Source organism: Rhinolophus sinicus, chromosome 3 (genome assembly GCF_057876585.1).
Source record: "Rhinolophus sinicus isolate RSI-liver-muscle chromosome 3, RSI-T2T, whole genome shotgun sequence".
Classification (NCBI taxonomy): domain Eukaryota; kingdom Metazoa; phylum Chordata; class Mammalia; order Chiroptera; family Rhinolophidae; genus Rhinolophus; species Rhinolophus sinicus.
Window position 1 is genome coordinate 6,708,376 of NC_142503.1, and position 24,147 is coordinate 6,732,522.

Consider the following 24,147-nt stretch of genomic DNA (forward strand, 5'->3'; position numbering starts at 1 on the left):
GTCTTTGTGGTTAATACGGAGGGTGGGTCAGGGGGTGGCCAGATCCAGGTGTGAACTGCCTGGCTTCTACAGCCGAGGTGGTGTCACCAGGTGCATTTCTAAAGGAGGAAAATGATCAGCTTGGGTCTGGAGTCTGAGCACTCACACACCACTACCTCTTACTTGGTGTGGAATGTTCCAAAAGCTTATCTTTAAAGGGAAAAGCACTGGAGTGCCATTGGGACTCAAATTTCTAACAAGGAAAGGAGGAAGTGGTGTGCTCTGAAGACAAAGCCTGAATTCCGTTGCTTGGTGACCGGGCAGACGAGGACCGAGGGAGAGGGCCGCGCTCCACGCTAGCGCTGCAGCAGCCTTCGGGAGGACCCGGGGCCCCATCCACCCGGACCGGTCACAGCCCGCTGAGCTTCTTACTTTAATACCACAGAGCCACTAGCAAGCCCGACCTTGCCACAGGAGCGAGGAGGCTGCAACTGGTAAATCCCCTACTTCACTTAACAAGCCTCTGGAAATGCTAAAACAGCTGTCAGCGTGAAAAGGGGAAATTCCCGGTGGGAATTTATGTAAATGTGGCCAGTTACAGAAAAAAGTATCAAATGCAACCCATGATTTGGGGTATTTTTGGCTGCGGAAAGAAAGCCCCCAGTGCAGAAGGAAGCCAGTGCGCTCAAGTTCACGTTTAGCTCTGGGTGCGCTCAGGCATGGACGTGTCCTCCAGGTGCTGCGGACGCGTTTCTGGGCCAGCACGAAGGACACTGAAGGCCCTGGTGACCACCAGGGCGGGCTGGCCCAGCGCCTCGTATCACAGGGGCTCAAGAGGCCTCACAGCTCACACCTCTCTCTCCTCACCTCCCATCCATCTCGAGTATTTTTGACCGTGTTCCCCTCCTGCCCAGACCTGGGGTCCTCAAGCTCGTGGCTGCGTCTGCCCCGGTTTGTTCACCTTTGGGCTCCGACGGCTGGCGGCTGGTGGGCACGTTGTCAGGAGCGGTGGAAAAAAGGGAAGGAAAAGAAGGAAAGAGGACAGAGAGGGAGGTGCTTCCCCTGTAGTCTCCGCATCACCCCTGAACCCGCGATGCTATCTGTCAAAGATGCAGCACCCCCAATCCAGGCTCGGGGTGCGTCCTCACCACTGCGTCCCCATGCACAGCCTTCCCACGAGGATTTAGCCCACGGTTCATCTTCTTCCCGGAGGTTAGGTGCTCCCCGCGGCAAATCCTCATCCCCAGCACCGGGACAGACGGGTAGAGGCCAAGCTCCAGCCCGGAGGGCGCTGAGAGTGGACCGCGGCGGTCGCCTGCGGCCTTGCTCTCTGCATTTGGCAGCCAGCCGCGGAGTCAGCGCCCTGTGGAAGCCTCACCGGGTTAATCTGCCTCAACTGTGTTTCCCGCACGGTGACTTTGGCTAGGGGTCGGGGAGGGGAAACCCTTCAACGCTCTGGCCCGGAGCAGCCTTTTCCCACCGAAACATCCCCTCTTGAGCCTCCGGGACGCCTTCCCCGCGTCGGTCTTTCAGGAGCAATATGCAAGCCACAGGTGGCCTGGCTTCTGCTTAGTCTGGGGAGTGCGGATTCTCCCCTCGGAGTTGGAACTTGGCATCCCGGAGTTCCCAGCTCCCAACCAAACGTCCGCAGCGCCGCCTGGGTCCCGGACCCCCACGGTGGACCACACCTCCCTCCGTGCCCAGTGCACCCCGGGATTCTCCAGTATGTATGTATGTATATATGTATGTATTATTTTGCTTCCCCTCCTTTTTTTGCTTTGTCTCCCCCCCCCCCCCTTTTCTCTCTGTCTCTTTTTTTGGTTTAGAGATTTTCTGGTCTTAAGCCTGGAGTGGAGCTAGCCCTGGAGCCCAGACTTCTGGGGAGGTGACAAATGGGTTCGGTGCCACCGACGCCGAGAAACTCCCCCGCCCCCGCTCGCAGGCCACACGCCCTGTGCAGCCAGCGCCGGGCCTCCAGGGTTTGGATGTTCCGGACGCGCTACGCGGGCTCAGCCTGCGGCGTCCCTCGACCTCCACCTTCGTCCTAATCTTGGTGGCCGCCAGAGGGGAGGGCGGGGCCACCTGCCGCCCGCGACACTGACGTTCGGCTTCTTATAGCTTCTAGCTCTCCCGCGCGAGCACTTCTCGGCTTCCGGGCAAAGCAGCCGGGCGCATTGTCCGCGCGGTGCCTAGAAGCCCCGGCTACGTTTTTAACTTTTGCCAGGAACGGGACGCGGGGCAGGGGACGTGGCGCTGGCACCTCCCCCTGCGCAGCCGCCCCGCCCGCTTCTCCGCCGGGTCTCCGCCCGCGCCCGCCGGCGCCCGCCCGCCTCCCGCCCGCCGCGCTCGGAAAGCCCCCGCGGCTCCTCCCACCCACGAGGGGCTCTCTCAATCCTCCAGTGACTTTAGTTCTCTAGCTCAGCCGCCTGGCGCTCGTTTCCGCGGGCCTGGAGCGCGCAGAGCACGGCCTTTCTGGGGCCGCAGGGGACAAGGGACGGTGACCCTTGTGCGCTCCCCACGTCCGAGTCTCCCGGCCCGCCAGCATGGTGCTGCTGGCGGGGCCCGGGCCGGAGAGCGGCGGGGCGCTCTGCGTGTCTCCGCAGCCTACATCCTCACCTCGGGACGCGCAGGCCGGCGAAGACCCCGCTGAGTACGAAGAGTACGAGGACTTCTCGCGTCTGCCCGACACCAGCAGTTACGCCTCGGACGACTCCTTCTACCCTCCTGTAAGCGAAGAGGAGTACGGCGCCGTAACCGCCTTGAGCGTCCGGGAGGGAGTCCCGGAGGACGTCCCCGAGGCGGCGACCCTCCTGCGCGCCGCCTGCTCGAACGACGTGGGCCTGCTGAAGGCGCTGGTGCGGAGGGGACCGCGCGTCGAGGAGGTGCGGGAGACGGATCCCAACGGCCGGGTAAGCCTGCAACCCGATGGGGTTCGGGTCCTCTCTGCCTGTCCTCCCATTCCCCGCGCCACGCCAGGCCACGCGGATCCCGACACTCTCCAGGTCCCGCGGTGACTTTGCTACTGCAAAGAGAGGCTTTTCCTCGCTCTTGGGCGTGAGGCGCGCGTGGAGCCTTGAGTGGCTGCCCCGTCCCAGGCTGGGGGAGGGGTTTGATTTGTCGGAGGTCACAGTCCCCGGGAGAAGCCCATCGTTCCGCGTCCTCACAGCGTCCTCTTCTCGTCCCTCCGCTCCCCACCCCGGTCCTCTGGTCCCTGAATCTCCTCTGGGGCCGGCTGGAAGCCTCTGGGTTGGAAACCTCTCGTTGGGTGTCTTCAACCTGGGCCCCCTCTGACTGTTAACTTCCTCGCCTGCAGGGGACAACCCCTTTCTCCCAGAGCCCCAATTGCCCCCCTCAGACCCTCGCGCTATCCTTTCCGTTACACCTCCCAGCGTGGGTTGGCTCTTGGCCTGACCAGGGTTCGGGGTACCTCCCAGATGGTCTGCTTACCACCCGCCACCCCACGCCCGGCTGTGCCTGGTGACCAGCCAGCGTGATCTCCCACTGATGTCCCCACAGTCACCGCCGCGACCCAGTGCCACTGCCCTCCCTCGCTCTGGCCTGGGGAACCCAGCGGAGGGGTGGACACCCTCCCGGTAGGGCAGGTGGGGTGAGGAAAGGCACAGCAAAGAACATTTAGAAAAGGAAAGAAAAAGTTGGCTTGTAAAGACTTGAGATGGGCTGGCTCACCAAAAACAACCCACCAAGCACTTGGAGGGAAAAACCACAAGTGACCACTGTGATCAAGTGCTGGGTAGTCTGTGCTGTGTGGACAAGTAGCGGTCTCACCTGATTGTGACATTCCCCAGGTCCCTAGGGATCTGCGGCCTCAGCCCAGCACAAATCAGGAGTGCAAACGCTTTTACTTGGAAACTTGTGTGACCCTGTGCTTTTGGTTTATCAGGGCCCAGTAGTTTGTCTCTGACTGGTCTGCGCTGGACTTAAACGTGCAGGAGCTGGGAGTGTCACGCCTGTGTCTAACTTGACATCGCATTTGAATTTGGGGAAGGGCCAGTGCTTGTTGTAATGTGTCAGGCAATGCTGGCCCTGAGTCCCTTAGGACTAAGAGAGCCAACGTGGGACCCTCATGGGCGGCATCACCTTAGTCTTGTTGGGTGGTAGTGACTGCTCACACCCCTGCCCTCCTCTGGCCTTGCTGGGGTAATGGGTTTTGAGCTTCCTGAGGCACTAGGGGCTGTTTCTCCAGGTGTACTTTCACTTTTTCTAGGTGAGTTTTCTCGCACAGATATTTATATCAGAGACCTCTTTTTCCTGAATTCCGCAGGGATCTGGAAGAACACGGGTGGCATAGGTGTCTCCCGAGTCCTGGGCAGCCCTGGGTATCCAATGGGCTGGGATGGGCACAGGCAGGGCCTCGCTTGCTGAGCCCCCACACTGAGGCTCCACTGGGCTCAGATTTGTTATTTCCATTGGGGATAAAAATTTAAAAGTTTGAAAACAGTTGCCTCGGAGCCAACTGAGAACAGTGGGACCCATCCCCAGGGGGCTTGGGCCTGACACACTGGGTGCTGGGTGCTTTTGAAAGCCCCTCCCTTAGCATAGTTAGGGGAGGGCAATGGAAAGGGGATGCTGGCCCCAGCCTCTGAGTGGCTCTGTGCCTCAGTTTTCTCATTGTAAAGTGAGGGCTAAGGACAGCTCATACCTCCGGGGACTGTGAGCATGAGATGCCCTGTCACACAGCACTCTGACATGGCCCTTGTTTCCTTTGCCATCTTGTCCTGTTTCTCACTCTCCTGCCTTCTCCTTGCTTGGAAAAGTGCATCCTCCAGCTTTTTTTTCCCCTTCTGCCAGGCAAAGCTATTTTTCTATCTGCTTTTCCTTTTGATTGAGAGCCTCCCTTTGTTTCTCTGCTTTAAGTCTCCTCCTCTCTGCTTCCCACCAAATCGTGATGGAGAAATGGCACATGGGCTGCAAACCGGAAGACCCCTGGGCTCTTTCATCTTCTGATCAGAAGGAGCGAGTCCTGTGTTCTGTGCTCTGAGGAGGGAAGGCGAGAGCTTCTGTTCTTCCCATGACTTCTAGATGCTATTGATCAAACGGTCTCTGTGTTCCTGGAAAACAGAAAGAATATAATGTCCCAATGTGCAAATGCACAACCCCGTGGCAAGTGGAGTGTAGTGAGTCACTGTATAGTGTTCTTTGCAGACCTACTGTGTGCAAGGAACTGGTTAGGGACTCTAGGAGATCAAAGATGAACCGAACAGTCTCTTCCTTGGAGAGTCTTAACCTTTAATTAGGTTGGTACAAAAGGAATTGCGGTTTAAGAGGTTAATAATTGCAAAAACCGCAGTTACTTTTGCATCAACCTAATAAGGTAGTTGAGACGAGAACTCAGCGATAATGCCTGGTGCTGATGGCCAGAAGTGGGCTGTCAGGAGCTATGTGGGGTAAGTGTCTTGGATGTAGGGAGCTGAGGACAGTCCTGGATGCCCCAGTAGGGGAGACTTTTGGAGGTGGTGGCAGGAGAACGTTCTAGTCAGGCAGACGGAGCCAAGAGAGCGATGGCAGGTACAGTGTGGTTGGTCGTGGCATGGCACAGGGGCGAATGTGGGAGCTAAAGCCAGAGAGGCTGACCTGGGCCACGTGATGAGAGACTGTTCAGGAGTAGCTGGCTAAAAAATAGGAAATTGGGAATCAAACTGGTTTCAGCTTGTCCACTTTGGGGCCACACGACTCGCTCACTGCCTTACCTTAGGGGCATCTTCTCTGGGAGGCCTTTCTTCCTACTCTGCCTATGCCAGCAGCACCCGGAGCTGCGTAAGGGCCATCCAGGGGTTCAGGGATTGAGGATGGTTATTTGAGAGAGTAGGTAACGTTTGAATAAAGATGTAGAGAAGGTATGGGGAGGGGAGCACTCCCGGCAGAGGGAACAGCAAGTACAGAGGCCCTGAGGCAAGAGCCCTTTGGGCCTGGTCTACATGCTCATTAAAATTACCGTGTTTCCCCAAATATAAGACCTGGCCGGACCATCAGCTCTAATGTGTCTTTTGTAGCAAAAATTAATATAAGACTCGGTCTTATTTTACTACAAAATAAGTATTTTACTACAAGTAAAATAAGATCGGGTCTTATATACTGTACTATACTATACTATAATATAATACTGGGTATAATATAATATAATATAATATAATGTAATATAATACCAGGTATGATACAATATAATATAATATAATATAATATAATATAATATAATATAATATAATATAATATAATACCGGGTATAATATAATATAATATAATATTGGGTCTTATATTAATTTTTGCTCCAGAAGACGCATTAGTGCTGATGGTCTGGCTAGGTCTGGTTTTCGGGGAAACATGGTAGAGGCAGTTAAAAACCTCCCAGAAAACCCTAGAGCTTTGGTTGGAGTAGAGGGGTAATTGCATTAACTGCGGAATGAACAGCTCACAGTTGCAGCCCCCAGTCAGCTTCTTACAGTGTAGAAGAGAAATGTGAAGGCTTTGAAAAGTTTTCTGGGCTGTGTTTGTTGAGCTTCTGGTCTCTGGTCAGTTAAGAAGGGAGTTCTGTCCGAGCTGACAGATGCTTGATTGGGTTGGAGTAACGAAGGATCAACGTGGTTTGTTTAAGAAAATTTGTTCTTTCCTGGTTCCTGAGATTGGTAGAATACTGGCTGCAGCTCAACGCACAATTTTCCTTCTAAAATATTTATTGTTCTAAAAGGATTACATAATTTAATATGCATCATGTAAATATTTGTCAAATAATTCTCCAGTAACATTCAAAGTGTGCTCTTGCTGTCTTTCAGATTTATGTTCCCTTTGACCCAGGGACAGTGAAAGCTGCCGTATTCTTGTTCTAATTCTTCTGCTTAAGGTGGCTCTGGAGACAGACCTCAATGAAAGGAAGTGTTTGTGCTGTCTTCATTGTTACAGGGCAGTCTGAGTGTCAGACAGCTCTTGAACCCAATAGGCCCAATTATGCTAAATTTAAAGTGCTGCATTTTTTTCTTGATGTAATTCTTCTGATGCCTGTTAAATTCCAGAGCCTCTGATGAAATTTTTCAGAGGCCACTCCACCCATTTTTTTCTATTGGCTCAGCAAAGCCCATCGCATACCCAGTATGGGGTGTGTGTGTCGGGTTGGTCTTCCTTGATTCTTGAGGGACTTAAGTGTTTTTTATTTTTTTTATTATGTAAATATATATATGTATAATATGTGCATTTCTTTTTATGTGGGAGATATTAACTTATTCTGTACATGTGATTTGTGTACTTTAAAAAAACAACATTATATTATTATTATTATTATTTTTTAAGTCAAGTTGTTGTCCTTTCAATCTTAGTTGTGGAGGGTGCTGTTCAGCTTCAAGTTGTTGTTCTTTCAGTCTTAGTTGTGGAGGGCACAGCTCAACTCCAGGTCCAGTTGCCAGTTGCTAGTTGCTAGTTGCTAGTTGCAGGGGGCACAGCGCACCATCCCTTGTGGGACTCGAGGAATTGAACTGGCAACCTTGTGGTTGAGAGCCCACTGGCCCATGTGGGAATCGAACCGGCAGCCTTCGGAGTTAGGAGCACGGCGCTCTAACCACCTGAGCCACCGGGCCTGCCCCACTTAAGTGATTTTTAGACTTGTAGTGGTGATCAGGACCTTCATCTTGACATGTACATGAGAAATTTTGTGGTTGGTTTTTTGAAGGCCACACAAGATGCATCAACTTTGGAATCACCTTCCCCTAAAATGAGAACCAAGTTGTGTGCAGTTCACAGCTCGCCTTTCCGAATTGACCAGGCCTCGGTATTCGTGGCCGGTATGTGTGTAGCATGGTCTAGTTAGTGAGCACAGAAAGTGAATTCTGGCCTCACTCCTTCCCACATGTAAGTTGAGGGCCATCAAGCCCAGGGAAAATGGGGGAGAAGGGAGAACGAGCCGATTAGACTGGGGGCCCACGTTCTCTGGAGCAGAGAAGGTGTCAGCTAAAGTGAGCCTCGGCAGGCCTGGGCTTGTGGTGGACAGCCGCTGCCTCTTCCACCTTCACTGAGCATGGCGGGGGCGCTCTGTGCCCAGTAGCAGTTGAAAGGCTGATGTGGTGGTTTTTTTTTTTTAAAGGACTTAATTGTTTTTAGAGCAGTTTTAGACTCACAGCAAAATTGAGGAGAAGGTACAGAGATTTCCCGTACACCCTGGCCCCCACACATACAGAGCTGCCCCATTATCAATGGCCCCCTCCAGAGTGGGACATCTGTTACAAATGATGAACCTACATTGACACATAGTCACCCAAAATCCATAGTTCACATGGTGGTTCATTCTCGGTGGTGTGCATTCCATGGTTTGGGCAAATGCATAATGACATGTATCCAGCATTATATCCTAAAAAGTACCCCATGTGTTTACACACAAGTACATCAGTTACCTGTGGCCACAGCAATGCCGCATAACAAATAACTATGAAACCTCACGCATGTATACAACAGTACACATTTTGCTAAGGGTGGCCCACCTCAGCTGATCTTGCTGGTTTTGCCTTCACCTGGGGTCAGCCACAGATGGCAGGGAGGGCCAGGAAAGTCTTGGCTGGGTGACTGCTTCGTGTGGTCTCATCCTCCAGGAAGCTGGCCTGGGCTTATTCTCCATGGCAGGCGCAGGGTTCCAAGACAGCAAGCAGAGCCACTAAGGTTTAATGTCACTTGCTGAAGCCAAGTGACAAGGCCAAGCCCAGATTTAGCCTCTTACGTATGAATTTGCTTTTGTTTGTATAGCATGTTATTCACTAACCTGAGGTGTTTCTTAGTTTATTTTAAATTTATTTGTATTAAGGAAGATTTCAGATTAGTACCCAACTAGAGGATACCAAGATCCTTCATGTCCTACCCATCCGGCATCAACAAGCATCACCTCCTGAGGGCCTGTTTTAATTATGACGGGAAGGGTTACCTTTCACGCTGTTTTTGTGTGTTTGTGTGGACGAAGGTTTCAGGAGTTTAGAAGGACCACCGTCACGAGATTTTGGAGCTGGAAGGGATTATTGGCCCCCATCATTTTGTAGTTGAAGAAAGGAAAGTGGGGCTCAGAGAAGAGGGTACCTACAGGCGACAGGAGCGCTGGGTTCTAGAAGGACCCCAGAGCTGCTCGTGATGCCCGTTTAAACCCCCATGGGTCTCTCCAAGGGGCTTCTGAGCTTTCCACCTTTGCCTCCTGGCTGCTCCTGAGAAATGGGCCAGCTAGAAATTTGGTGGGTGGTTGGGTGATTTTGAACATGCAATTTCCATCCTGTACTTGTGAAGAAAGACTAAGGGAGAGGTGTTATAAAAATCTAAAATAATAGGGTATATGAACTCTTTTGGGATCTCATTGATTCATCTACAACTCTTATCAATATAATAAGCAAGCTATTACTCAGAACCATTTTGAATGACAAGTTCTGGTAGATACGGTTACAATATAGGAAAAGCTGTATTATTTAGCTAATTATAAGTTACTAAAATTCAAGCTCTCCTATCAGACCCTTAGGTCAGTAATTTTTGAATGGTTGTAGGAGTATTCAGATTTTCTCTTTCTTCCTGAGTCTGTTATGGTAACTTTCATTTTTCTAGGAAATTGCCGTGTTTCCTAATTTTTAAAGGTTCATAGTATGACTTTTTTTAGAGTTCTCTTTTTAATCTCTCCTATAACTGTATTATATCCTGTTTTTCTATATCTTTCAACTTGTGCAGTTTCTCTTTTGTGACAAATATTGTCAAAAATATCTATTTTATTAGCCTTTTCACAGAATCAACCATTGCGCTAGATCTTTCTTCACTATGTCATCAATTTCTCCTTTTCTTTTTATTATTCCTTCAGGTTAAATTCTACCTATAACTTTCTCTCAAAGAATCACTTTGGCTTTTCCCACAAATTTTGGTAGATAGTATTTTATTATTGTTCTGTTCTCATTTACATTATGATTTCCTCTGTTTTTTGACTTAGAAGTTATTTAGAATTGTGTTTAAATTTTTTAATATATATTTTAAAGCTTTATTAAAAGGTTTAAAATATTATAAAGCTTTCGATTTTATTTTAATATTATAAATTATAAAGCTTTTATAATTATTTAACCTAATTCAGAGAATACGGTCTGTATGATACTTCTTTGAAATGTCCTGATGAGACTGGCTTTACAGCCTGTTGGACCAGTGATTCTAAATCATAACCACGTGACATTCTATGGTTTCTCCAAATTAAGTCAAAACAGTTACATATGTAAAACAATATGTGCTTCCCTTTAATTAAAAGAAATAAGGATGTAAAGAAGTTGTTAAAATATGTGAACAAAGAAAACGTTTCATTGAAGACAATTGGGAAGTATTATACTCCATTTAGACAGTCTGGTAGACTGATGGTGTGTGTGTGTGTGTGTGTGTGTTTGTGTGTGTGTGAGAGAGAGAGAGAGAGAGAGAGAGAGAGAGAGAGAGAGAGAGAGAGAGAGAGATCAGCTTTTAGGATGAAGCAGGATGTTAAGAACCCTTGATGTCATTCAGTGAGTATATACATAAAAGAATTTGGAAGAGACTGTTTTTAAATGGTGTTCCTGAATTTGAAAGACATTGAAGGTGGATTTCACTTATTTCTGCTAAGTCAGAAATAAGGAAATTAGGGTAGACGTGAAATCCCAAGTGATTTGGTGGCAAAATTGGATTGGAGTGGTGGGATTTGGGAGCAATTTCAAAGTAACGTAAAAACAAACGTGTGCTTCTGGAGGCATATAGACGTCAGCTCTGAATGAGTTCAGATCCCAGGTAGGCATGTGATGGGGTGGGGCGTCTCCTCTGGCTTCTGTTTCTGAGGTTTAACTGACTTGAACGAGACCACACCTAGCGAGGGAGGCACAGGTAGGAGGTGTGGAGGTGAGGCCCAGGAAGAGGCAGGAACTGTGCTCATGCGAGGTGCCCAGTAAAGGGTGTTAAATAATCTTATAGTAGCACATTTTCTGAGACAAGGCAGGGCGCATGAAGTTGGTTTAAAAATAAAGGAAGATGGAAATTAGGCTGAGTGGGAAAAGTCCATCTCAGCGGATTATATGCTGTATGATTCCTTTTATGTAACATTCTTGAAATGATGCAGTTGTAGAGACGGAGAACAGATTAGAGGTGGCCCGGGTTAGGGGTTTGGGGTGAGGACATGTGGTGCTACTGTGACAGGGTAGCAGGAAGGAGGGGGCCCTTCGATGGCACAGCCCTGCATCTAGAATGTGGTGGTGGTTACAGGGAGCTACACGTGGGCTAAAATGGCATAGAACCACACACACGTGTACACACACGTGCTTGTGTGACTGGTGACATCTGAACAAGCTCTGTGGGTTGCAGCCAAGTCCATTTCATGGCGGTGCTCTCGTACTGTAATTAATTAGGCAAGATTGACGTTGGGGAGGATGGCAGAAGAGGGCAACTTCCTGTGGGCCTATCCCTATTTCAAAATCAAAAGTTTAATAAAAATGAAGGAAAGCAACCCTTAAAAATGGTTAAGATGATAAATTGTATGTTGTGTGTATTTTACCACACACACACACACACACACACACACACACACACACAAATGAAAAATAATGGAGCAAGACATGCGTTACCTTTTTATCTGTAGCCTTTCCACTTTTGGAAACTAAAGCAGGGTCAGACCTGGTGAATCGGTAGGACTGGGACCCACCGGGAATATTGGCTGTTTGAACCATTGCTACTGAAGTCGTAACAAAGGGACCCCGTGGTGCAATGCTGGCATCACCTGGGGGCTTTTCCCAAATGCGGGGACCCAGCCTCCTCCCTAGATCCATCGACTGGACCAGAATCAGCACTTTACTCAGGTCTTGAGGTGATTGGCATGTACACTTGTTTGAAGAGCTCCAGAACCTTTCTTAGAATAGAAAACAGGTTTGGTGGCCAAAGATAGAAGGCTCAGGTTGGTTGCATGAGCCTAGACGAGTGCCCTGGTCTTTTGATTCGTAGCTTCTCCTGGCTCTCCCACTCACATCAGGGAGAGTCACTGCGTAGCTCTTTGTTCTACACCTTCCAGCTTTTGTATTTGAAAAGAGGATGGACCAGAGTCATGTGCTAAAAATAGTGACATAGCTCCCGGGCTCTGAGTTAGGTTTTTCCTTTGGTGTTAGGTAATGGGTGAGTTTCCAGGAAATTAAATCCATTTACAGTAGCAACAGGCGACGGCTGGACGCTGGCTGAGGAGACTCTGAGGCCAGTTGCTGCACGTGGGTTCTGTTTGTTACCGGGAAACGCATCTCCCTCCTCTGAGCTACATGCCTCCGAGGATCCAGATGGCTGGGGGAACTGTTTCATCCACCATGAAAAGGGACATGAGAGGCTCCGTGGAGCAGGGGGCGGGGCTGCTCTGGTGCGTCTTGTCTCTTGCACATCGTCCTCTGTTGAAGGGTCGGTTGGAACAGGCCACCTCCGCGGTCCCCAGGCTCAACTCCATGGGCTATGATGGGAGACGAGGCCTTTTCCGCAGGCATGTATTGGCCCTATCGGGGGAACTGCTCAGTCTGCCCTGCTCAGGACTTTCCCATTTTGGCACTGAGACTCCCACATCCTGGGAAATCCCTGTGGCCCCCAACAAACTGGATGGTTGGTTGCCCTTCCTGTGAAGGCGACCTTTGTGTTGGGAACCACATACCAAATGTCACCTAACTGAGGCTGAAAGACCCACAGACCACGGAATTCCTCCTTTAGCAGAACCTGGAACCCCTACTTTTGAGGAAAGCTGTTAAGTTGTTCTATTGGGGAGCATATCCACCCGGACAGAGCATTTGCCTAAACTTGGATGCTTAGACTAGACTAGGCTCTTTTATCACATGAGAGAGTCGCCACCCAGGCAGACTCAGGACAGATGCATCTTGGGGGGTGGCTTTTGGGAGACAGAGGAGCCCCTGATCAGGGAGGCCCCATGGGGGTAGGGCCCATGAGGGGAGGGCCGGCAGTGCGGGCTTAAGTTTCCACTGTCATATGTGAAAAGAAGGATAAATACATTTCTCTAAAAAAATTCAGTTACTCAAAATGCACCAGAGAAGCTGTGGATTTGTTTTTAATAGAAATCATTAACATTTTTCCTTTGGTGTAAACAAATCTAAATCCATTGGGTTGCTTTAGAATAGGACACAAGTGTACTGAGTTAAGTTAAAAAACAATAACACCTTATCTCATTTGTTACAGGCAGTGACTTACAATGACTCTATTGGATCCAAAAATACTTGATACTGTCAACTTAAAAATATTTCCTAATGCGTATTCAATGGAAGGGACTTTGAAAATAACTAAAAACATATCAACATTTTGTTTGCGTCTGGCAAGTTCTATCTATCAATTTGCAAATGGCTTGATTTCAACATAAGAGAGTTTAGCAAGTACATGGAGGCCATGTTTCCTTATCAATAACATGGTACTTTAGAAAAATGTCTCTGTAAAAAGAAAAAAGGCTCCCCTTCCCCCTCAAAGGAATGGATATTCCTGAGTGTCTGCTGTTAAGACATGTCTTCGTCCCTTCAGGCGGTTATGACAGGCAGCTATAAGCGGGTGGCTTATAAACAACAGACGTGTATTACTTATAGTGCTGGAAGTCTAAACTCAGGCGCTGGCAGATATGTTATCTGCTGAGGGCAGGCTTCCTGGTGCATAGATGGCTGGCTTCGCTCAGTGTCCTCACGTGGCACAGGGCTAAGGGAGTGCTCTGGGGTCTCTTATAAGAACAACGTGAATCCCATCGTGGGGGCTCTACCTTGATGACCAATCACGCCCCTCCCACCTCTAGACACCATCACACTGAAGGTTAGGATTTCAACATAAGACTTTTGGGGGAGACACAAGCATTCAGTCTATAGCAAAACAGTATCAAATGCTGAAGGAATACTAAAAAAAAATTAAAAACTTAACGTATTTTAAATATTTTTCCAGTTGCAGAAGAGGCATGTAATTTTTGAGTATCTGAATAGAACTACGTGTGCATGACTTGAACTCAAAAAATCCCAGGGTCTCTACCTGGAAAATTGGATGGACTCACAGATAAAGAGACAATCTCCATCTCTAAAATATGGAATTCTCCTGTTCTGTGATTTTTAAAAACATGTTTAAATGAATAAAGTTAAATAATTAAAGTTAAGTAGTCATAGGATGCCTAGAAATAGAAAAAAAAATTTTTTTTAAAGAAAGCTAATTTAAGCCTTTAGAATTCTGAGTGATGGGAAATGCCCCAAAATGCAAAATAAAAGGAATTTGAAAGGGAAAGTGAAGAAAAAAATGAATGTTTTAAGAACAGCTGTATTGATATATCATTTACATCCCATACAATCCACCCATTGAAAGTGTAAATTGAATGGCTTTTAACATATGCACAGATGTGCTCAAGCGTCACCAGTCAATTTTAGAACATTTTCGTCACCTCAGAAAGAAACCTTGTGCCCTTCAGCTGTCGCCCCCTGTCGCCCAGCTTCTCCAGCCCTAAGCAACCACTCATTTACTTTCTGTACATTATTTATAACACGATTTTTATGAAAGAAGAACCTAGATCCTTGTAACTTCATGTCAACTTGTCTTGACATTTACTCAATAAATGAATATAACATTCACTTTACCACGACCAAGTGCATGACGTGACTTGCTGGTTCTACCTCCAAGTGTCTTACCATAAATTTCCTATAAATTACATAATGTGATAAACAATTATGTTTTCTAAAAATATGCGAAGCCCCAAGTCTGACCCATTGCACGTTGAGTGCTGGGCCGAGTGGGCTCGTATTCATCTCTACTTGGCACCTGGGAACCCACTCCAGACCTTGAATCTGAAACCCCAGGGTGAGGCCAGCACTCTGTTCCATACACCCTGCAGGGGTTCCGGCCCTGCCCTCCTTTGAGAACCTCTGGTGGACTGCATTTACATCTTCTGGTCACTTTCAGCTCAACCTGGGAGGTTTTCTCTTCTGCCTAGGGTGCCCTGACTTTTTATTTTGAAGAGAAGTTGGAGCCCTCCAGCTTGAAGGTGACCCCTCAGCTACCTACCTGGGTGGGGGGTGGGGAGGGGGGAGGTAGCTGTGTTGAGAGCAGGGCCAAGCTGGTTTTACCCTTGACTGGGTCTCGGGGGTTGGGGGTTTGGGAAGTGCCCAGTAAGAGCTCTTCATGTCTGTATCTCCTGTTGGTTCTGTCTCTCTGGAGAACCCCGAGTCACACATTTCCTTGGGAATATTACCTGCTGGCAAAGCACCCCAGGCCTGTACAGCTGATGTCAGCCCTTGGCCCTGTAGCACTTCCCTGAAGTCAGACTTCCATTCGAGGTCACGTGCAGGATTTTCCCCACTAGCCTCCCAGCATCTGGTACTTCACATGTTTGAAGCACAGCTCATCACCTACCCCAGCCCCCACTACGCATTCCTTCTGTTGTCTCCAGGGCCAGCTCGGTGGTGTGCACTCTGTGCAGTCCCAGGTCCCTGTGCTTAAAAGGGCCCAGGCTTTGGCGTGATGCTCTGCTCTTGCTGCCTTGAAATGCATGCTTTTGAACTGGGCACCCTGCGTTTTCATTTTGCATAGGGGCTGCAAATTACACAGCTGGCCCTGGTTGGCCGCAGGCCACTGGTTGCCCATATTTGCAACCCTGGAGTTGGCCCAGCCTTTCTTATCTCCCACATCCGGTTACTTTGCACTTTTCAAGCACTAGATAGTGTCCCGTTGAGAGGCCCTCACTTGTGATTGGGATCTCACTGCCTCTAACTTGGGGTTTAAACAAATGCTGTATTTCCTCTTTGGTTTCCCCCCTGCATCTGGCTACTTTCCAGTCTGTTCTGCTACCACTTTTGCTTTAATTTTTCTATGTGTGGCTTGTGTTACAACAGCTGCATCTTTGCTAACTCTTCCTTGAAGGCCCCCCAAAATAGTGCTCAAAGTACCTGTTTTCCACTGCTTCTCTCTGTGTCACAGTAGCTGGGTGACTTGCTGTCCCCATAGCCTTGGCAGATCCTTATTCTCCCTGGAACACATGCCATCCCCTCTCTCTACTGCAAGACAGTCTCAGATGTCACCTTCCCCATGAACTTCTGCCGTGCCCATCTCTGGATGGCTTCTCCCTGACTCTGGAGTCCCATCCCAGTTTGCAACTTGTTTATGAAATTCCTTTCCTTCTGCTTGGTTTTATAGTGACTGGTCGACATTTTCTCTCTCTCAGAATGATAAGCTCCATGAAAGAAGATGCTCAGATCATTCAGTTTATGTCCTCTTTAGTCTAGCAGAGTTCGTTGCACATAGTAGGTGATTTTATTGTTGAATAAAATTGGGTTGTGTCTTGCTGCCAGTTATGTACTCTTGATTTTAAAAATACTTAAAAATAGTTTTAGGTCTTACATTTAAGTCTTTAATTATTTCGAGTTGATTTTTGTGATTGGTATAAGATGGGGTCCAATTTCATCCTTTTGTGTATGGAGGTACAGCTTTCCCAGCACCATTTTACTGAAGGTGCTATCCTTTCTCTATTGTGTATTCTTGGTGCCTTTGTCTCAAATTAGTTGATGGTATATGCTCGGGTTTATTTCCAGGCTCTCTATTCTGTTCCATTGATCTATGTGGCTGTTTTTGTGTCTATACTGTACTGTTTTGATTACTATAGCTTTGAAATATAATTTGAAACCAGCAAGTATGATGCCATCAATTCGGTTCTTCTTTCTCAAGATTGTTTTGAGTATTTGGTATCTTTTGTGGTTTCATACATGTGTTAGGATTGTTTTTGTCTATTATGAAAAAAGCCATTGGTATTTTGATAGAGGTTGTTCTGAATCTGTGTATCGTTTTGGGTAACAGACATTTTAACAATATTAGGTCTTCTAATTCGTGATTGGAATGAATCTAGCATATCTTCCCATTTATTTGTGTCTTCTTCAATTTCTTTCATCAGAGTTTTATAGTTTTCAGTGTACACATCTTGACTGCCTTGGTTAAATTTATCCCTAGGTATTTAATTTATTTTTTGATGCTATTATAAATGGGATTGTTTTCTTGGTTTTGTTTTTTGGATAGATCTTGGTTGGTGCAAAGAAATTCAACTGACTTTTGCATGTTGATTTTGTATCCTGCAACTTGACTGAACTTGTTTGTTAGTTCTATTAATAAGTGATTTTTTGTGGAGTCTTTAGGATTTTTTGTATATAGGATAATGTCATCTGTGAGCAGAGATAATCTTACTTTTTCCTTCCGATTTGGATACCTTTTATTTCTTTTTCTCTTCTGATTTCTCTCGCTAGTACTTCTAGTGCTGTGTTGGATAGCAATGGTGATAGAGGACATCCTTGCCTTGTACCAGATATTAGAGAAAAAGGCTTTCAATTTGCCCCCATTGATTATGATGTTAAGCTGTGGGCGTCTCATAAATGGCCTCCTCGCCCTCGGTGCTCCTCACACCTGTGGCCGTACGATTCTGTGTTGTGGGGATCTGTGCTGTCCTTTGTCAGATGCAGCATCCCAGGCCTCTACCTTCCAGATGTCAGTAGCATTTCCCCCGTCTCCCAAGATGTGACAACCAGCAATGTCTTCAGACGTTGCCAAATGTCCCCTCGTGGCAAAAATCACTTTCTGATTGAAAAATCAGTGAAATAGAGAATAAAAGCAGCAAAATTGTTTGAGTTATGGATATGCGTGCCTTTTTACATGGAGAAATTCCCGAAGTAGTAGAAGAATCTAGAATATTCAGCATGCCTGTTGCTGTCTTCTGCCTCGTCTCACTCAGTGTGGTCAGGTGTTTTTTAAAGTTAAAGAATTTATGTGGCTTTGTAGGAAATTTAATCTACCATCTCCTCTGAGATGCTCCCATTCCATAAAATGAGAAAAGGCTATAATTAGGGTTCCCAGCACTGTACACACTTCTCATTTTCTCATTTGGAGTATTTGTTAGAATCTTAACATTTGACTGTACTTTTCTTATAAAGAGCACAAATTGTGCTTTTAAAAAATGTAATATGAGATTAGCCCCAAGAGGCATGACACATCCACTCCGAATTTCACAGAATTTGACTCTCCTGGTTTTCATTCCACCTTCATCCGGTGCCAGGAGGATGCATGGAGGGGCCACCACACGATCACGGAAGTTTAATTGGTAATGAAGTTGGTGAGGAGTGAGGGATGACCCCTTCATTCTGAGCAAGACTGAGCAATGCACAGTCTACCAAGAAAAGTGCATCTGGCTTTGATTTTACAGGGATTTTTGTTAACTAATCACACGCAAGCAGTGTGCTGCTGTTCTTCCTTTAGAAAGAAAAAACACAGAAAAGAATTTGCATTGAATACGCTTCTTGATTCTGCATGAAGTTGCCTCCTTTTCAGTTTAATGGATTCATTTATTTAGTAAACATTTGTTGGATGTGTGTGCCCCACACCCAGTAGAGCGCCAAGCAGACCAAGGACAGAAACTGCTACTCACATGGAGCTCCCAGTGCTTTTGGAGGAGGGAAACAATGCACAAGATGATTAAGTAAAATGTATGAAATTCTTAGCAGATGAGGGAGTGCTCCGCTGGCAAGGCAGGGGTTCTCAGTGCTGGGCTGGTGCTGAAATTTCCCCTCCTCACTGAGGAAGTGGTTGTCCAGGGGAAGAGCAGTCCCGATGGAGTAGCAAAGACCAAAGAGCCATGAGGTGGGAGTGCCTGGAATATTCTGGAATAGCCAGGAGGCCAGAGGGGCTAGAGCAGAATGAAGGGGGAGAGCTGGCAGAAGAGCTCAGAAGTGTTTCGTGATAGCACTTCAAGAGGGAAGGACAGACTTAGGTAATAGGAGTTGGAGGGAAAGAAAAAAGACCCAATTTCCACTCAGAAGTGAAAGTTTTAGTATGTCTTGCTGCAATTGAGTGCTTTTTCAAGTGACACTATTCAAGGCCAGAGGTTCTTAAGGACTGGTTACGTTAAATTTAGTTGGGTTCATGCCTTTTCAGTATTCATGTAACTGAATCATCAAGTATTTCATGGATGCATATAGCATTGGAAACTGAGGTCTCCAGACCGTGCCCTTGACTGACAAATCCATATCTGGGCTGCTGCTCATCTAGTGTCCTTAAGCTTCACTTTTTTAGATCTGACTTTGAGCATGGATGGTCATGTCCATTTGACACAGGAAATTGAAGAATGTGATCTTGTGAGTCTGTGGAGCTTGAGGCTTTGTTCTTGTGAAGGGAAACCCTGAGAGAAACCCCTAGAAATAGAAAGTACTTCCTGGGGTGCTTGTGGCTTCCTCTGGCTGCCCAGAGGCCTGCCTGCCTAGTAGGTGTGCTGGGTGTCCCCCAGTGCAAGAGAGGCGCTGGGCTGTGGTGTTTGATGGTCATCCATGTGGCGCTGAGGGCACCATGTAGCACAATCATGAAGCAGAGTGGTAGTTCTGGGGTCAGGTACAGGGCAGCACCTTGGAGCTTCACTGCGATGGCCGGCCCCTCCTCTCCTGCCTCACCTGGAACAGGTGCACACATCAATCCACCATCCTCCAGATCTTCAAGGAAGGCTCCTCCATGCCAGGCCTTCTGTGGGAGAAGCCCTGGGGGACGAGCCCTGAGGCTCTGTTCGCATGGAACCCACAGATGGTCACGTAGTCTGGTAATGACCCTGAATTCTGGGTTAATGTGGGTCTTGAGAATTTCTCCATCACCTATGCTCCGGACCAGGTTGAGTGGGAGCTCTTTGTTCCATCATCTGACAGTAATATAGTCATGCCACCATCTATGAAGGAGAAAGAAAGGGCTGGTGTTGGTGCCACAGCCAGCGGCTCTTTTTACCTGGTTGGAAATCATTGTTCGAATCTGATACACCACAGTGTATCAATGTGTGTGGGGACCTTGTAACTTAGGGTGTGTGTGTGTGTGTGTGTGTGTGTGTGTGTGTGTGTATGTGTGTGTGTATACACTACTTTCTTTATTTTAAGATTTTTATTAAAAATATAGCTAACATAAAATATTATATTAGTTTTAGGGGTACACCATAATTATTCAACATTTATATGCCTAAAGAAGTGATCACCATGATAAGTCCAGCAACCATGTGACACCGTACCACACTATCGCAATATTATTGACTATATTCCCCATGCTGTACATTACATCCCCATGACTTATTTGTTTTATACCTGGAAATTTGGACCTAATACTCCCCTTCACCTTTGCCCCCCTTTTTAAAATTTTTAATTACAGTTGATATTCAGTATTATTTTGTATTAATTTCAGGTGTACAACATATGGTTAGACATTTATATAATTTATGAAGTGATCCCCTGACTGGTCTGGTACCCACCTACCGCTATACATAGTTATTACCATATCATTAACTATATTCCCTGTTTACTTTACATCCTCATGACTATTTTCTAGCTACAAATTTGTACTTCTTAACACCTTCACCTTTTTCATGCCACCCCCAACTCCCTCCCATCTATCGCCCCAACAAATATAGTACCCACCTGACATCATACATACGTAGTTATTACGATATTATTGACTATATTCCATATGCTATACTCTACATTGCAATGACTACTATGTAACAACAAATTTGTACTTCTTAGTTACTTCTCCTTTTGTCACCCATACCCCCAGCCCCCACCCATCTGCCAAATATCAAAATCTTTTCTATATCTATAAGTGTATTTCTATTTTTTTTATTATGTTCTTTAAATTGCACATATGTAAACAAAATCACATTGCATCTGTCTTTCTCTGACACTTCTCTCAGCACAGCACCCTCCAGATCCATTCATGCCACTGCAGATGGCAGGAACCCATTCCCTTCCCTGGCTGAGCAGTAGTCCACTGTATATAGTATGTACCACCTCCTCTTTATCCATTCATCCATCGAGGGACACCCAGGCTGCCTCCACATCTTGGCCATTGTAAACAATGCTGCAATGAACATATGTATGCACATGTCCCCTTGAAATAGTGTTTTGGGTTTCTTTGAATAAATTCTCAGAAGTGGGATTATTGGGTCCTTCTTTGTCTCTCATTATAGCCTTTGTTTTAAACTTACTTTGGTATAAGTATTGCTACACCAGATTTTGTTTGTTTATTTGTTTGTTTTGTTTCCATTTGCATGAAATATCTTTTTCCATCCCTTTTTTTTCTGTCTGGTGTGTCTTTCAATTTAAGTGAGTGTCTTGTAGTCAGGATATGTAAGAGTTTTGTTTTTTTATCTGTTCGGCCCTTCTATGTCTTTTGACTGGAGTATGTGATCTATTTACATTGAAAGTAATTGTTGATAGATATGTCGTTATTGCCATTTCATTATTCATAATTTTTTTTTTTTTTCTGTCTTAAAGAAGTCCCTCTAATATTCCTTGTAACACTGGTTTCGTGGTGATGAATTCCTTTAGCTTTTTCTTGTCTGGGAAGCCCTTTATCTGTCCGTCGATTTTAAATGATAGCCACTCTGGGTAGAGTACCCTTGGTAGCAGGTTCTTGCTTTTCATCACATTGAATATTTTGTGCCAGATCCCTTCTGGCCTGCAAAGCTTCTGTTGAGAAATCAGCTAACAATCTTATGGGGGCTCCCTTATAACTTACCAGTTGCCTTTCCTTGCTGCTTTTAGGATTCTCTTTGTCTTTAACCTTTGCTATTTTAATTATAATGTGTCTTGGTGTGGGCCTGTTTGGGTTCATCTTGTTTGGGACTCTCTGCACTTCTGGGGCTTGTATATTTATTTCCTTCTCCATGTTAGGAAAGTTTTCAGTCATTATTTCTTCAGATAGGTTCTCAATCCCTTCCTTTATCTCTTCTCCTTCTGGTAGACCTTTGATGTGAATGTTGTTATGCTTGATGTTGTCCCAGAGGTCTTTTAAACTAGCCTTGTTATTTTGGATTCTTTTTTCTTTTTGCTGTTCTGATTGGGTGTTTTTTGCTACTTTGTCTCCCAAATTGCTGATTTGCTCCTCTGCTTCATTTAGTCTGCTGGTGACTCCTTTTAGTGCTTTCTTCATTTCAGTTATTGTATTCTTCGGTTCTTTACTATGGTTTCTATGTCCTTCTTTTCGCTTGCTATCTCTTTGTTGATGTTCTCACTGAGATCCTTGAGCATCCTTATAACTATTGTTTTAAACTCTGTATTTGGTAGGTTGCTTGTCTCCATTTCATTTAGTTCTTTTTCTGGAGTTTTCTCCTGTTTTTTTATTTAGGATACATTTCTTTGTTTCCTCATTTTGGCTGCCTCTCTGTGTTTGTTTCTATGTGTTAAATAGATCTTCTATGTCACCCAGTATTGACTAGGTGGCCTTATGTAGTAGGTGCCCTCTGAGTTCCTGGCACAGTTTCCCTGGTCACCTGCTCTGGGTACTCCAGGAGTGTCCCTGGTGTGGGTTGTGTGTGCCCTCCTGTTATAGTTGAGCCTGATTGCCTCAGGTTGATTGGCTGTGGGGTTTGGCTACACCCACAACTTATGGGCTGCTGTGTATGGGGGGCTTACTCCACTGACTAGCAATTGCCTCAGCTCGCCCTGGTGCCTGTTGAGACTTCCCTTTGTGTGTTGCTTGTGGGGCTAATTGGGTGGTGCTTTGCTGTGGTCTGAAGCCAACCTCCAAGTATATTGGTTCTGTGGCTTCTTGGGAAGAGCTCTAGGTCACCCACTGCCTGTGAGCAGCCAGGGACTTACCTGGTAGGAGCTACATAATGATCCACAGTTGTTTGCTGACTGTGCTAAATCTGTAGGTGCGTGGGAGAGGCCACCCTGTGAACCGAGGACATCTGCTACCAGTACCAGGCCTGGGGTAGCTCCTCAAAAAGCCAGGACACCACGAGGCCTGCTGCCACCTGCCAGCTCCCTAAAGGTTCAGCCTCTGATAAAACCTCCTACAGTTTGCTAGTTGGGTGAGACAGGGTTTCAGGGAGTCACTACATGGGAAGAGTTGTGATCACCAGGTTGATGTAAATTTTTTTTTGGTACTACTGCTGAGCCTAGACGGACTCAGCAAAAGTCTCAGAGCACACCTAGGCCAGTTGCAGTCTGCCCAGTTGCCACCTGCCTGGGGTGTAATGTGGATGGGGCTGGCTGCTAGCGGAGAAAGTGCCTCTGGCTTTGGGGGAAGTTGGGTTGGGCAGGGTCCAAGTGGAGCTCACCAGACCAGTCAGATTCAGATTTGATCTGTGGGGGAGGGCTCAACACGGGAAAGATGGAGCCCACCTGTGGGCTGCATGGGACAAGGACCCCTTACAGGGAAAATGGCAACTGTCCTCCGTCTCTCACTATGAAAGCACATACCTCAGTCTGCCTCCGTATGCCTCTGACACCCCCCAAGTCACCCTCCGTCCACCAGAGCCCAGGGTGAGTGCCTGCAAGCGAGTGAGTCTGTATGTGGGTCATTTAAGAGGATGTCTGGGTTTCCCGAAGCCTTCTGTCCCACCTGGACTGTTGGAATCCCCACTACTTTTCACAGCCAGATGTTGTGGGAGCTCCTGTTCCCAGCACGAGTACTCTGCAGATTCTTACGTGGGGCTGGGATCCCTCACTCCTCTAGGGGGAACCTCCGTGACCGAGATATCCCTCTGGTTCTCACCCACCACTGAGGTTTGGGCCTGTTCCATAGCTCCACCTCACCAGTCTCGACGTGGCTTCTTCTTTATATTGTTAGTTATAGGACTTCCGTTTGGCTAGACTTCAGATGGTTCTCCAGGTTGCTTGTTCTGTAATTTAGCTGTAATTTGAATGTGTTCATGGAAGGATGCAGGCACAGTGTTTACCTGCTCTGCCGTCTTGGATCTCTTGTATACTACTTTCTTCTCTCTCTTTTCCATACAGTTCATAGCAACATTTTGACCAACTGAATGGTTCTCATCTTCAGTCTTTTCATGTGTAATTTTTCTTACGCATTATCTTAATGCATAATTTATGAAATTGTCATTAGTCTCCTGTAGTCAGAGCAGATTCAAACAGGGAAAGATCTTTCCAGTGCAAATGTGGCCCTTTTCCAATACATTTTCGTGTCCCAGGTCATTACTCATTGGTTTCCCAGCTTTTAACTTAACAGCAGTGCAAATGTGAGCCTTTTGCAATATGTTTCCATTACCAGGACATTATTCATGTGTTTCTGGCTCTTGGCAGTAGTGTGTGCTTGGCTAAGAGTTTGGGAGAATCTCTTGCTGAATTTCATAAGGCAATGATGTTGGGGTACATGAAGTGATTGCTGTGGCAGAATGTTTCTGATGTTAGTGATTTGTGA

At 46.7% G+C, this 24,147-nt stretch overlaps 1 protein-coding gene across 4 annotated transcripts in view; it reads left to right on the plus strand.

Moving 5' to 3' along the window:
* The first annotated feature begins 1,156 nt into the window (after positions 1 to 1,156).
* ANKRD33B (ankyrin repeat domain 33B) overlaps positions 1,157 to 24,147 on the plus strand; it is a 68,143-nt gene continuing 45,152 nt past the window's right edge. Inside the window, exons 1-2 of one of the 4 annotated variants that reach the window (XM_019746028.3) lie at positions 1,157 to 1,710; positions 1,806 to 2,888. In XM_019746028.3, coding sequence (XP_019601587.2) covers positions 2,523 to 2,888 — 366 coding nt within the window. In that variant the 5' untranslated portion in view covers positions 1,157 to 1,710; positions 1,806 to 2,522. Of the gene's footprint in view, positions 2,889 to 24,147 lie in introns of all 4 variants that reach the window. The other 3 variants (XM_074329074.2, XM_074329075.2, XM_088796432.1) reach the window with 3 other exon arrangements.